At 39.1% G+C, this 14,449-nt stretch overlaps 1 protein-coding gene across 1 annotated transcript in view; it reads right to left on the reverse strand.

Annotated features, from left to right (window-relative positions):
* Positions 1–5,699: 5,699 nt before the first annotated feature.
* Positions 5,700–14,449, reverse strand: part of LOC146576361 (hemicentin-1) — a 52,426-nt gene continuing 43,676 nt past the window's right edge. Inside the window, exons 36-40 of the mRNA XM_085272520.1 lie at positions 10,634–10,888; positions 10,270–10,524; positions 9,650–9,976; positions 9,210–9,473; positions 5,700–9,077 (exon numbers count right to left, since the gene is read on the reverse strand). Of these exons, the coding sequence (XP_085128646.1) occupies positions 8,911–9,077; positions 9,210–9,473; positions 9,650–9,976; positions 10,270–10,524; positions 10,634–10,888 (1,268 nt within the window). The 3' untranslated portion in view covers positions 5,700–8,910. The remainder of the gene's footprint in view (positions 9,078–9,209; positions 9,474–9,649; positions 9,977–10,269; positions 10,525–10,633; positions 10,889–14,449) is intronic.

The following is a 14,449-nucleotide window of genomic DNA, read 5'->3' on the forward strand; positions in this document are numbered from 1 at the left end:
GTTTTTTTTTTTCATAGGAAAGAACAAATAATTAGGTTACCCGTGCAGTTAAGTTTTCACTTCAGTTTTCAGAATCCTGTAAAAACCCCTAGCACTTAACACTGGTTGATGACATAAGGACATCTATGTCATTTGGAATTTTGTATCTCTCTATCTTTTGTCTTCTGAGAGTTGTGAAAAGGGACCAGGAGGATGAGAAACGATGAAACAAGCAACACCCAACAGACTGGAAAGTGTGTGTGTGTGGGGGGTTACCTGTTTAGTTTTACCTGTGAGATAAGCAAAACAAAACATAACATTTCTTCTCACCTCTTGACCTTTTCTTTATTCATTTCCCATATCTGTTCTGCACAGTCAGCAACCATATCTTTTATCACAAGTGTGGCAAATCTTGTCTTTCTTCCAACTTTATTCTCTCCAACACAAATGTAAACACCAGCACTGGTAGACGTGGCTCTAGTGATAGTGACAGACTTCTGGCGCCTCTTAGTGGTCTCATTTCACAGCCGCTGTGAGCTGTGTAGATCAAGCTGATGTTTGGGGGAGGGAGGGTTACTAGAGCTTCAAAAAGAATCACAGCGACTGACGATGGATCTTCAAATCTCACAACAATTTCAGAAAGCGACAGTGATACAAGGCAATCTTCTACAAGTAGACTTATGAAGTTAGAGCTTTTCTTTTCTTCTCTTTTCTAAATTAAGGAATAAGTCAACAGTATCCACTCAACAGCTACCCTGAGGTACCCCTGAGCAAGGTGCTGTTCCCAGGCGCCCAATGGCTGCCCACTGCTTTACATAGTGAATGGATTAAATGCAAAGAGGAATTTCCCCACGGGGATCAATAAAATCTACATTATTATTATTATTAAAGGATGCATTAGCAAATTAACTGTAAGATAAACAGTGATTTAAATGACAAGATGCAGGTTGTATTGCTGCAATAGAATGATCCTAAGATTGTTTGTGTTCTCCCCGTCGCATTTCCAGTTATAGACAAGAGGAGGGTTTCCCTTGGTTTCACAGCTCAGGGTAATATCAGTGCCCTTAAGTTGATAGATATCATTGTGTTTAGTTTAGCTCAGGAGTATCAAGAATGGCAAGCATAGTTTTTCACATTTAAACAATGGATAGCTAAACTGACTTGAATGGTTTTTGTTTTTTAAATCTAAGCTAAAAGTTGAAATAATGCTCTGTTTGTTTGGACACAGTGGGATGTTTACTCACAGTGTTCAGAAACACTGTGTGAACGAGGGGAAAAAACAGGAAGTTGTGATGTCTCCCTTAGTTATGCTGCAGTTGACGTGGGCTGCTGGGGGGATTTTTATGATACGCTGGGCATTTATTAATCTCTTTATCTCTTTAAACATCTCTGTGTTTTTAGCCTTTTTGTATTTAATCATTCTTTGCTCTCACTCCAACCAGTCAACCAGTCACGTTTCTTCCTGTTAAAAGGAAGTTATTCCTTTTTTCCTTCCCATTGTACAAGTGCTTGGTCATAGAGGGTTGTGTGAATGTTGAGGTTTCTCTTTGGTATTGTATAGTCTTTACTTTACAATTCGAAGCACCTTGAAGCAACTGTTTTTATGAAGTGGCACTATATAAATAAAACAGAATTAAATTGAACTACATTTTGTTCACTCTCAAATTACAGGATTCATTATTCAGTGTTTTGGTGTGATTGTTAAATGATGTGTCACAATGCTTTCATTGTTTTTATACGTCAGTGAAGTACTGAACAGGAACAAAACTGATGACATCACACAGCAGCCAGTTCTGCTTTTTTCTTCTATTGAACAACTTTTGGATTCTCTGGCAAACAACATTAGATAAAAGTTAGTTACATATACATCATCATTTTTAATTTTCTTAGCATTACATTGTATTCATTTCAAATTAATTTTTTTGTATGCAATAGGTCTTTACTGCAATTAATGAGAATCATCTAGCTTTATTTTTGCACTCAAACTTTCAGTCTAACAGTATAAAATCTCTTTGTTTTTAAAGCCGGAGCTTTTATTTCTCATTTCAGTGTGCTGGTAAACTTTACAGAGAAAGGATTTCCTCCATAGTCTTCTACAATCTCAAGTGGATCCAGGATAAGAGAGTTGAGCTCTGTTATGATGTCAGGATCTTTGCCTCCCTCTTGTGGTTCAGGCCACTAATGCATTTGACTAAAGCTTGAGCTGTAGCTCCTATGCTCCTATGTGTAACGTTATAAACACAATCTTTTGATCTTTTAGCTTCAACAACTCTTTCCACAAGTTCATGCCTTCAATATTCCTCTTGAAAATCAGTATCAATACACTTTTCAGCTCCTTAGGCTTCCTCTCATTCTCCAGGATTTTGTTAAACAGTCTGGTTAGAGTTGACTGTCCTCTCTCTACCACCACAGGCATGTCATCTTGACCAACCACCTTTCCACTCATCACCCTCTTCATAGCTGCCCTCACTTGCTCCTTACTAATCGGCTGCACTTCCTGATTTTCAACTAGTCCTTGTCTCTCTCATTTTCTGAATTCAACAGCTTCTCAAGTACTTCTTTGAATGTTGTAAATAAATAAAGAATCACAGTGACAACAGATACAGATACACGACCTTCCACCCTTTGAGGAACTTTGAGGGGCTCAGAGTTCCCCTGAGCTGGTACTTCTCCAGAGTGAAAATAGCCAGTTGAGGTGGTTCAGGCAGGAAACGTCTTATGCACCTCCAGGCATGTCCTACCTGAGAAAGCTCAGGGGCACATGAGGCAGGGATGATCAGGCACTTAAAACAATACTTTGAATTCCATATGCAATAGTATCTCAGATTATATAATCCATTCACAAAAATGGTGGTTTGAAATTTCTATTAGTATGAATGGCTTTTTTCCTTCAGTACTTTGAATAAATCAGTATCATGATTAAACAGTTACCAGTCATTAGTTTGGTTCTTTTTCACCAGTGTGACAAATCTTGTCTTTCTCACAACTTGCAACACACATGTAAATGACAGCATTGGTAGACGTGGCTCTTGTGACAGTGATAGTCATCTGGCGCCCCTCAGTGGTCTCTTTTGCATTCACAGCATCTATACAGATCCAGCTGATGTTAGAGGGAGGGTTGCCATCAGCATTGCAGCTTAGTGGAACATTCTCACACATTCTCAGGGTGTAAATAATCCCACTGGTTAACATTTAGTCACTTTGATCTCATAGGTTGACAGGTGAAAGAGAAAAGGACTGTCTGTGCAACCAGAGTTGTTTGAGCTCACAACACTTTAAGAATACATTAGTATTGGGTGGCAAGCTGATATCCAGAGTTCACTTAGTGGAAAATAAGAAGGAAATCTTACAAAGAAGGTTGCAGAAGGATGGACTGATAAGATCCGAAGCAGGTGCAGGAGGGATCTCTGGTGCTTTGGGTCCTAAGTGCAGCACAGCCTCACATCTGAAAACTAATCCAGGGTGATCTCTCTTGGGAATGAATCTTAAAACAGACGACACATTGACCGGATTTCCATGAGGGTCAATAAAAAGTTTTGTGTGCACAGTTTCATTTCCTCTTTACCACTTCACTGTGAGCTCCTTCACGGGAGCAACATTGGTGACATTGCATTTCAAATCATACTCTGTGCTCTCCGTCATTGGACTATGATCTATTGCAGAAATTGACGCAGTCTGAAGTTTTTGTAAATAAATTAAAGTAAAAATAAATGATGTCAATGAAGACAGATTTTTAGTCATTTTGTCTTGATGTCTTTCCATCACCGCAGATGATTATAAATTCAACAGTCAACATGTGATTAAAATGTAACTTTAGTACAAGCTGTTTAACCTTGTGGTACCTGTTTAGAAATCACCACCATATTTATACATATTTCCCCATTTTCAGATGCTCAAAAATAGTTGGACAAATCAATATCATTTTAAATATTGCTAAGGATTGTCTTATTGCATTGGAGTCACACTGGGTTAAATATGTACACTTGGGTTTTAAGGGGTATTTATTATTTTCTTCTTTTTTTGGGGTTGTATGGAAGCCCCAAACGCAATTTCATTGTTCTTGACAATGACAATAAATAAATAAATACTATAAGAAATGTTATTTAATACCTGGATCCTATACAATCCTTTACACTATCGCAAGTCAAGACGTCATGGACATTAACAAATGTTATTTCTACCTTGAGTTTCTCTGCTAGGATGTTGAATAAGCTAATTCAGTTGCTGCTTGTTTGTGGCTCTCTGTGCATTCAGTTTTGTCTTCAGTAAATGAAAGTATGCTCTGTTGGATTGTACTAAGGTAACTGGCTTGGCCAATGAAGAATATCCAATTTCTTTAGCTTGAGAGACTGCTTTTGGTTAATGATCCATTTGCATTGTAATGTGGTGTTGGATCAGGTTTGCATTCAGCATTTTGTCTGAGTCTGAGCAGAGAGTATAGCCCTGTACACTTCAAAATTCATCCTGCTACTTCTATCAGCAGTCATCTCATCAATAAATACCAGTGGTCCGATTCCACTGGCAGCCATACATGCCTCCACCATGTTAAACAACATGCTTCGCATCATGAGTTGTTTTTCTCCTTCTCTACAGATTTATCTTCGTCCGTGTCAGAAGTTCACCTTGTTTATATCTGTCCAAGCTCTTTTAGATGCTTTCTGCCAAATCCAGTATTGCATATCAAATGCAAGTTGAACAGTTGAAATCAAGTCCAAATTGTTTATTTGCAAAATCCTAGGAGACAGGCATCACCTGACCATAAAACTACTTGTCATTCGATTGTCCTTTGAGCCTCAGAAAATGCTCTTAAACTGTCACGGTTCTGGGTCAGTTTGACCCAGTATTTTGAGTTATGTTTTGGTTTATTTTTCAATGATAGATTGTTCTTTATGTTTCTCTGGTGCTTTGTTGGGTTTTATGATGAATCTGCCTTTCAAGTTACTTTGGTGTGTTTGATTGTTTCCTTATTCTCTTAGTGCTTGTGATGATGATGATGATTATGATGATGTTCTACGTTCCAGCTTATTCTGGTTTATTCTTAGTTCTGCCCGTGTTAAGTCTGTGTTTCTTAGTCTGCATCCTTGTGTCTTATTTCCTGTTTTATTGTGAAAGTCTATGTCCTATGTTAGTGTGTGCCGCTTTGCTCCCCCTGTCTCGTTAGTCCAATTTCTCCCAGCTGTGTCTCCCTCCTGTTGCCCATTCCCTGATTACCACCCTGTGTATATTAGCCCTGTGTTTTCCTGTGCTCAGTGTCGCGTCGTACCTTCAACTAGCTGTGTGTTCTGCTTCTATGTGCCTAGTGTTTAGGCTCCTGCTGCAGTTTTGTATTTCTTTTCCAGTGTCTCAGTCCTTGGTTCCTCTGTTCAGACTTTTGTTTGTCTTTTGGTGAGTTTAGTTTGTTCGAGGCTTTTCCCAGCAATAAAGCTGCGCTTTAAGTCTCACTTCCGTGTCTGAGTTCTGCATTTTGGGTCCACCACTCCTGCTTGCCTGCCTGCCACACAGCGATTCATGACATAAACAACTAATGCAATAATTTTTTTTTTAAACCTCGTGACTTAAAGCTTAAACTTTAAGTCATGAGGTTTGGTGTTTTAAGCACTTCAATTGCATATTGATTATTTAATGTAAAATTGTGGTAAAATGATAGGATCATCAAAATGATGGCATAAAGAGACAAAGTCGCAATAACATTTATTTAATTATGTATGGAGTGACCTGTGTATATCGGACATTATGACATCAAAATGAGAAGAAGGCAGAGACAAATTAGTAGGCATACGTCAATGTGTAACTCTCCAAAACGTTATTGTTTTTTATTTCTACACAGTGGTACAAACACTTGAATGAGAGCAATTACAGGCTACTAATACCATCAAGAGTGAGCAATTAAAGTGACTATTCTAGCAATGAACATCATTCTACCAAAAATTGTATCAGTTCATTTGAGCAATGATGTAATCCATGTTTTCTGGAAATGTATACATAAAGATAAGCTGTGCAACACAATTGTACCTTTATCTTTGATAATATTACTCTGAAACCTTTGTTTTTCTTTTGGTTTCTGTACTTTATTTAAAAAAGACATCTTCATCCTCGTGGTTTCATGACTTTTAAATTCGTAGATCCTTCAAGTACATTTCTTACTGCAAAACGTACTTTATTTTCATTAAAATTAGAGGTTCTAGAGTTTTCTTTAATTTAAATGTTCTTCTAAATGAAGTGCCACAGGGCTGACCAAGAACAAAATAGGGGTGCACCACGGGAAATCTGAATATTTAATTTTTAATTAATTTGATTTTAGTTTTGATTTTTATTCTTGCTTCAGAGATTCTGGTTCTTGGTGTTGTTCAAACATACATCTGGTTTATTTATTTATTTTCATTAGTAATCTGTTCTTCTTATGTTCTGGGTTCTTGTTATTCCTCTAATCTTCTAACTTCATTTATCTCACCTTATAAGTTTATGTGTTACATTTAAGTTATTTATTATGGCACCTTGTGAGAGGTCATTTTGGTTCCTACCTGGTAATGTTTATGGTGGAATTGTTTGTAGAGTGTAACATCCACTGTGTGCCATGCGTGTCAGGGAGTGAACAGAGTAAAGTTCACAGTTTTGGTATTAAGATAGAAGAGACTGTAGCCTCCAATGCAGCCACAGCCCAGAGCTACCACAATTTATCCCCTCAGTCTTCCCTTTGGGGATTTTGTGTTGTACTTTGTGGAATTTTACAACCACACTAATTAAAGGGGCCACTTTTTGTTAAATCCTGCTTGTCTCCTAATTTTACTTTTGGGGTTTTATCCTGCAAATTGTGACAGATTTGTATAATCTGTCACAATTTGTATAAAGTAAGTGTGCTATGTAGAATGTCTGTGAAGGTTCTCAGTCATCCAGGTCATCGTAGTCCTTTGACTGCTATGTAGAATGTTACTTTTCAGAATGATATCTAGTATTGTAGGTGTGTTTTTCATCACAATTAGTAATCCATCCAAGTGACATCAAAGGGGAGCAATCATATATCAGTGGAGGGGTTATTCCGCTCTAACGCATAATTTAAAAAAAAAAAAAAAAGCTGAATTGGTGATTCAAAATGGCCTGAATCTAGAGACTGAGCCATCTGTGACAGTCATCAAGAAAGGGTTCAATGAGACTTCATAAAGTATTACAGGACTCAGAGGAAGGCATCTCTTCTTCTTCAGAAGACTTAGGGACTTCCATCTGCCACTGAGGGTGCTTAAGAACTTCTACTCCTGCACCATCGAGAGCATCCTGACAGGAAACATCTGCACCTGGTTTGGGAACAGCACCAAGAAGGACAGACTAGATCTGCAAAGAGTGGTGCGCTCAACCAAACGCATCATTCGATCACAGTTTCCTGACCTGCTGTCCATCTACACCAAGCGGTGCAAGAACAAAACCAGGAAGATTATGAAGGACCTCTCCCATCCCAACAATGGACTCTTTTCACTGTTGAGGTCTGGGAAGCGCTTCCGCTCCCCAAGGGCCAAAACAGAGAAAATGAGGGGGAGCTTCTTCCCCCAGGCTATTTGGGCCCTGAACCAAGTGCAGGACTGGACTCTCATTCATCACGTCACTGTTTTTATTTGCACACTTCTTCCAATTTCTCTCTTAAATCATTATTTGCGCATTCTTTTTTTACTGTAAATTTCTAAGTTAAAATCTGTAAATTTTGTCATAATCTGTAAATCTGTAAATTCTTTACCGTCGTTTAATGGTCGGGCATTGCACAGAAACAAGCACTTCACCACTTGTCTGTGTATGGTTGTGTGTGTGGTAAATAAAATTTGAATTTGACTACAGGGTTCTTTTTTGTAACATTAGACACCAACTGGTGGCCCTTGAGTTTAAAAAAAAGCCATTTCTAAGTTGTTTTCAGTTTTTATATTATGACCGTTAATCTCATTCTTCCTCTTTTCTTCCTCTATTTAATATCATGCAAGCGAAGCAGATTATACTCTCACTGAAAGCTCTTTGCAAAAATCAATTTTCAGGCCAGTCAGATTATTCAGAAAGCAAAAAAAGCTTTTCCAAAGTTATCCCAGCAATTTGAAGGAAGGTCCTGTTGAATAGGATCCAAGCACAATATAACCACTGACTGCTCCAGCTTTGTCTTTCTTCAACACATATAGCTGATTAATTGTTTAATAACCATCACACTTAAGCAATTAATTATGCTTGCCAGCTTTTAGCCTGGTTTTTCCAAATATTTAACATGATGAAGGAAATCAGGTCAACGTAGCTTTCCTATCCACATCACTCTCAAAAATCGTAATAAGCCTTAAAGAGGAAGCGATCTGATCTCCACACAGGATGCCAGCCAGGAGGCTGTGCTGTAACCCGACAGCCTCCACTGGTTAAAATCATCCTATTGTTTAATCCGTGTTCTTCAATGAATTATGTTATAAAAAGTATTCTGTGGACTCTGGAAATCAGTGATTCCCTGGCAGAGAGTCCTGGACTAGCAGATAATCACCCTCTAATTCAGATCATTAATAATTCGCCTTTAAGTTCTGGCATATGACATAGACTACTTTGTTTAAATGCAGTAATACCTGTTAGGGCTACACTTGATATTTCACAATTAAAATGAACTGTGGGTCAAAAAACATAAAAACAATAAAAAAAAATTAATTCAAACATAAGACATAATATTGCTAAATGTTAATTGTTTTTACAGCAGTTTCATGCACTGTTTAGCAGACATATACATAACATTATTAACTCTAAAGCATAACCTTCTTATTATTTTAGATATTTCTGCTATTTGTTTTCTGGTATATGAAGTTGTTTAATTCAAGGAATTAATTTATGGAAAAATTAAATGTACATTTATACAATATTATAGGACAAATCATAAATTACATATGCAATTAAAATTTTACTTCATTTTTCATAATGCAGGGAAATATCCTAAGCATTACTACTGACTGTCAGAGGGACATCTGTGGCATTTGATACTATGTCAAAAGAAGAATGCCAATTTTTTCTCTTTCTATAGTAAATAAAGACCAGGAGGACGATGAGGCCAATGGCAAATACAGCGAGCAACACTCCAATGACTAGCAAAGGGACCTTATCTGTAAGATAAGCAAAATAAAAACAACATTAAAATAAGATCAGTTCTCGATGTCATATATTGTTCATTTTAAACATCAGTTATCACTTTTCTTTATACATTTCCATAACTGTTCTCCAAAAAGTAATCATACCTTTTATCACCAGTGAGACAAATCGTGTATTTCTCCCAGCTTCATTCTCAGCAACACAAATGTAAATGCCTGCATTGGCAGACGTGATTCCTGTGATACTGATAGTCTTCTGTTGTCCCTCAGTGGTCACGTTTGAATTCACAGCAGCTGTGTAGATCCATCTGATGTTTGAGGGTGGGTTACTGTCAGCACTACAGCTTAAAGTAACATTCTCACCCTGGAGCACTTCCTTGCTTTCATTTCCATTCTTGAACTCAGGGGCATCTGTGGAAGAAATACATGAGAGATTTAATAAGATAAAAATAGTATGCTTCAAACTTTACTTTCATCTAAAATTATTTATATTCAATATTGACAAATCATTTAAAAAGATCGTGTGATTCTGTTGCAGAGCTCTGAGGTGGAAAAAAAAACATGAAATACGTGGGTGGAAATCTTACAGAGGACAACAGCAGTGTAAGGTGGTGAGGATGTATTAGGGAGGAACTTTGGTCCTTTAGGTCCGAGATGCAGCTCAGCCTCACATCTAAAAGTTAATCCATTGTAATCTCTCTGAGTGGAGATTTTCAGGGTAGAAGATGCGTTTACTGGGATCGCAGTAGATTCATTAAACGTCTCTGTGAGCACAGTTTCATTGCCTCTGTACCACTTCACTGTGAGAATCTGTACAGGAGCAACACTGATGACATCACATTTCAGATCATGCTCTCTGCCCTCCACCATCGGAACATGACCCATGTCAGACACTGACACAAAGTCTGGAGTTTCTGTAAATAAAAAATTTTTATTTTTTGGTATTACTGATTTACAATGTAAAAACCAAATTTAATGTCTAACATTATTACATCAGTACAGGAAACATGCATTTCTAAAAGTGTTAGTTTGCAGGTGCCAGAGTCACATTTTGATTTCCACATAAGGAACATTTGAATTGGATCAATTAGAAGCTGCTTGATATTATCACGTCTAAGCATGTCTTTAATTATTGCTTTCTTGCATATGCATTTTTCAGTTCATGCAGGTCATAATACAGTAACACAGTCTGTGCACATGTACTTACTGTAAACAGCGATGAGTGGACTCACAGTACACTGGGATCCATCAACCAAAGTAGCATAGCAGGAAGGACTTGGAGTCCACTCTTCTAGTTTTTCAACCCTCCAAGTGACAACAGGAGGGCGTTCAAATCCTGTACCTCCAAATGGAGCCTCCCAGCCCATTCCTTCAACATCTGTGGCTGATGTGCTGCAGTTGATTAAAATTGGATCTCCAAATTTCACAACAATTTCAGAAGGTGTCAGTGTTAAAGGGCAACCTGCCATTAACAAGCACACATGTTAACATTTAAAACTGATTTTGGATATAAAAAGACATAAGTCCCTAAAAAAAAGGACAGTAGTTGTAAGGTAAACAGGGATGTGTACCTCTTGGTTCAGCATGAACATAGAATGTCTTAGTTATGTTTCCTAGAATACTGGGAGCTGTGCAGGTGCAGGTTGTGTTGCGGTTTACTAGGGTGATATTGAGACTGTTTGTGTTCTCCAACATATTTTCCCCATCACAAGTCCAGCCATAGACCGGAAGAGGGTTTCCCACAGCTTCACAGGTCAACATAATATTAGTGCCCTCACTTGAAGACATCACATGAGTTCTGTTTTTTGTCTTTGGTTCAAGAGCATCTGAAAAAAAGAAGAAAACAGAAGATTGTTATTTACACAGTTTTATATATATATATATATATATATATATATATATATATATATATATATATAGATAGATAGATAGATAGATAGATAGATAGATAGGGGTGCAACGATACACAAAATTCACGGTACGGTTCGATACTTTGGTGTCACGGGTCAATATTTTTTCGATACAAAAAAATGTTCATGCCTTTTTAATTTGTCATTTATTAAAATTATAAATATATATTTTAACTCAAAAGTACAGTTTTTAAATTTAATGTTGCTGAAACAAAAGTAATTAAAAAAATAAAATCTGATTGAGGAATCACTCATCTTTGAAAAGGAGAGTTTATTACAGAGAAATGGCTCTTTCCAAAATAAAAGCTATACTATACGCTTCTTCTGGGCTATATTCTCAGCAGCATATTGTAGCGGGTCAGGGCTGTTCGGGGTTCTGTTTGTACAGTTATGTTTTGTTTATGTTGCCATAGTGACGGGTGACGCCCTCTCGCTGCGACGGTGTGTCCTTCCGGGGTCAGAGGGCGCCCTGTGTGTTGTTGTTGTTGTTGCTGTGCGGTTGCCGCGCTGAGCAGTTAGCTAGCGGCAGTGTTCTTCTGCAGATGTCAATAAACGGCTGTGCTCCCTGGCTAGCTCACGGGAAGCAAGACCAAACGACACCTCCGTCTCCTCCTTGTCTGAGCTCGCCACATTGGTGTCAGAAGTGGGATGATGGTGGCACCCCATGTTCTGACCCGAGTGACTTTTCCCCCCGCCGGTCGTGACCGGCCGGTGCGCCAAAAGAAGGCACCTGGACGTTTGCAGGACTTTGTGTGGGGCAATGGGGTCGTCGGGGACGACTGACCCCTTAGGTGGGGGCTATGTAGCAGGTGAGGGCTGTTCGGGGTTCTGTTTGTACAGTTATGTTTTGTTTATGTTGCCATAGTGACGGGTGATGCCCTCTCGCTGCGACGGTGTGTCCTTCCAGGGTCAGAGGGCGCCCTGTGTGTTGTTGTTGTTGTTGTTGCTGTGCGGTTGCCGCGCTGAGCAGTTAGCTAGCGGCAGTGTTCTTCTGCAGATGTCAATAAACGGCTGTGCTCCCTGGCTAGCTCACGGGAAGCAAGACTAAACAACACCTCCATCTCCTCCTTGTCTGAGCTCGCCACATTGGTGTCAGAAGTGGGATGATGGTGGCACCCCATGTTCTGACCCGAGTGACTTTTCCCCCGCCGGTCGTGACCGGCCGGTGCGCCAAAAGAAGGCACCTGGACATTTGCAAAGTGAAAGCAAAAAACAAGCGCAAATTCAAACGCAATTTTAATATGTCACATATTGACAGTGGCTCACCGATGCCAATGACATAATTATCCAGCTACATTTCCGAAAGAATGCAAAAACATTGACATATATTTTTCCTTCCTACAATAGCCCGACGGGCAGGGCAGAGATAGATTTTGGTAGCCCGACTGGAAAAATCGCTAGCCCCGGGACGTCGGGCTAGCGATTTTGCAAGCCTTGTATCTGATTGAGGAATCACTCATCTTTGAAAAAGAGAGTTTATTACAGAGAAATGTCTCTTTCCAAAATAAAAGCTATACTATACGCTTCTTCTGGGCTATATTCTCAGCAGCATATTGTAGCGGGTCAGGGCTGTTCGGGGTTCTGTTTGTACAGTTATGTTTTGTTTATGTTGCCATAGTGACGGGTGACGCCCTCTCGTTGCAATGGTGTGTCCTTCCGGGGTCAGAGGGCGCCCTGTGTGTTGTTGTTGCTGTGCGGTTGCCGCGCTGAGCAGTTAGCTAGCGGCAGTGTTCTTCTTCAGATGTCAATAAACGGCTGTGCTCCCTGGCTAGCTCACGGGAAGCAAGACCAAACGACACCTCCGTCTTCTCCTTGTCTGAGCTCGCCACAATATTAAACATATCAGGTCCCCATAAGGAGAATCATGTGCTAACGGCTGTCTAAATGACTCGGGTAAAGTTTGTAGCATGCATGCTTGTTGGTTTTGTCTGCTTCCACTTGTCTTTGCACTAGGATGATGTCGGCGTAAATGTGCAGTCATATTCGTTGTGTTCCCACTAGTGCTGTCAGCGTTAATCTCGTTGAAATGACGTTAACGCCACAACACGGCAAATCGCCGTTAACGAGCTACCCCTGATCGCCTGTGCGTGGGGCTAGATGGCCAACACGTTAACGAGCTAACTGCGCTAACACACTAGTTCCCACCCATGTAATTGAGCATTGCGTGGCACATCCAACATACTGTTTTACTTTAGTCCATGACGCGCTTACCTTCAGGGTCATACGTCACATGCAAACCAAAATAATTCCAAACGCCAGATCTGAATGAGGGTGGGGGAGGTTCAATTTGCCATGTTGCAAGGAGAGCTTAACTTCTGTCTCGCTAGCTTGCCCTGCGCTCTTCCTTCTGACGAGGCTGTCTGTGTTGAACGCTCAGTGGATCTGCGCTCGACAGTGCAGCCTAGGCGGAGTAGTCGAACGCAAATTCACTGAGCGCTCAACACAGACAGCATCGTCAGAAGGAAAGTTGATAAAATAAATTACAAATTTTGTATTGTTCGATACATATGCGTACCGAACCGAAAGCACTATATCGAACGGTTCAATATCGATACGAGCATCGTTGCACCCCTAATATATATATATATATATATATATATATATATATATATATATATATATATATATATATATATATAGATAGATATAGATATATAGATATAGATCTATATCTATATCTATATATATATATAGATATAGATATATGGCACCTAACTACACTGGTTTTGACATTGTTTTACTGACTCAAAATTGGAAAATTAAGTGAATGTTGTATTTTCCTAGAAACATTAGGATATTTACTTACAGTGGTCTGAAACACTGTGTGTTTGAGAAATGGCATGAAGTTTTGGTCCATGCAGTCCAAAGTCCAGCTGAGCTTCACATCTGAACTCAACTACATTTTTCTCTCTGGTTATGTTGACTCTCAGGATACTGGACTTATTTGTTGTGTTTTGTTATTGAAGGGTTGTGTGATGATCCTCTCATTGTTTTCGCGTCAGTTGCAGGTAAGTAACGCTACTGTAGCTCCTACTGGTCATAAAGTTTCCAGCGAGCAAAGTTTCAACCGACAGACCCATGAATTGTTGACCACCACACTCACTTTATTGATTGAGATCAGAAGTTTGTTCCGCAATAACACATACCTGTAACTCTTCCATCAATAATAATTTGAATGTTTTTGTCTTTTGTTCAAATCTCAGTATTTACAAATCATTCTTTTTATTTTTGCTTTTTCCAGTTACCTTTACTTGTAACTCATGGAGGCCATTGAAATTAAATTTCCAACAATAAACTAAGCGTGAAGTTAAAAGGGAAAGTTAAAAGTTTTGTCTCTAACCATTATTAAATAAATTAATACACAGTATGTCAGATCCACAGAGATGTCTTCAGCACTCACCACACAGTGAAAAGATGAGCATGAGGAAGCCCAGCATTGTGGCAGACAGCATGCAGGATGATGGAGGTGGATGGAGG

Source organism: Mchenga conophoros, linkage group LG4 (assembly GCF_057382185.1).
Source record: "Mchenga conophoros isolate Kocher_MC1m ecotype Shallow Benthic linkage group LG4, M_conophoros_male_GT1.1, whole genome shotgun sequence".
NCBI classification, from domain to species: domain Eukaryota; kingdom Metazoa; phylum Chordata; class Actinopteri; order Cichliformes; family Cichlidae; genus Mchenga; species Mchenga conophoros.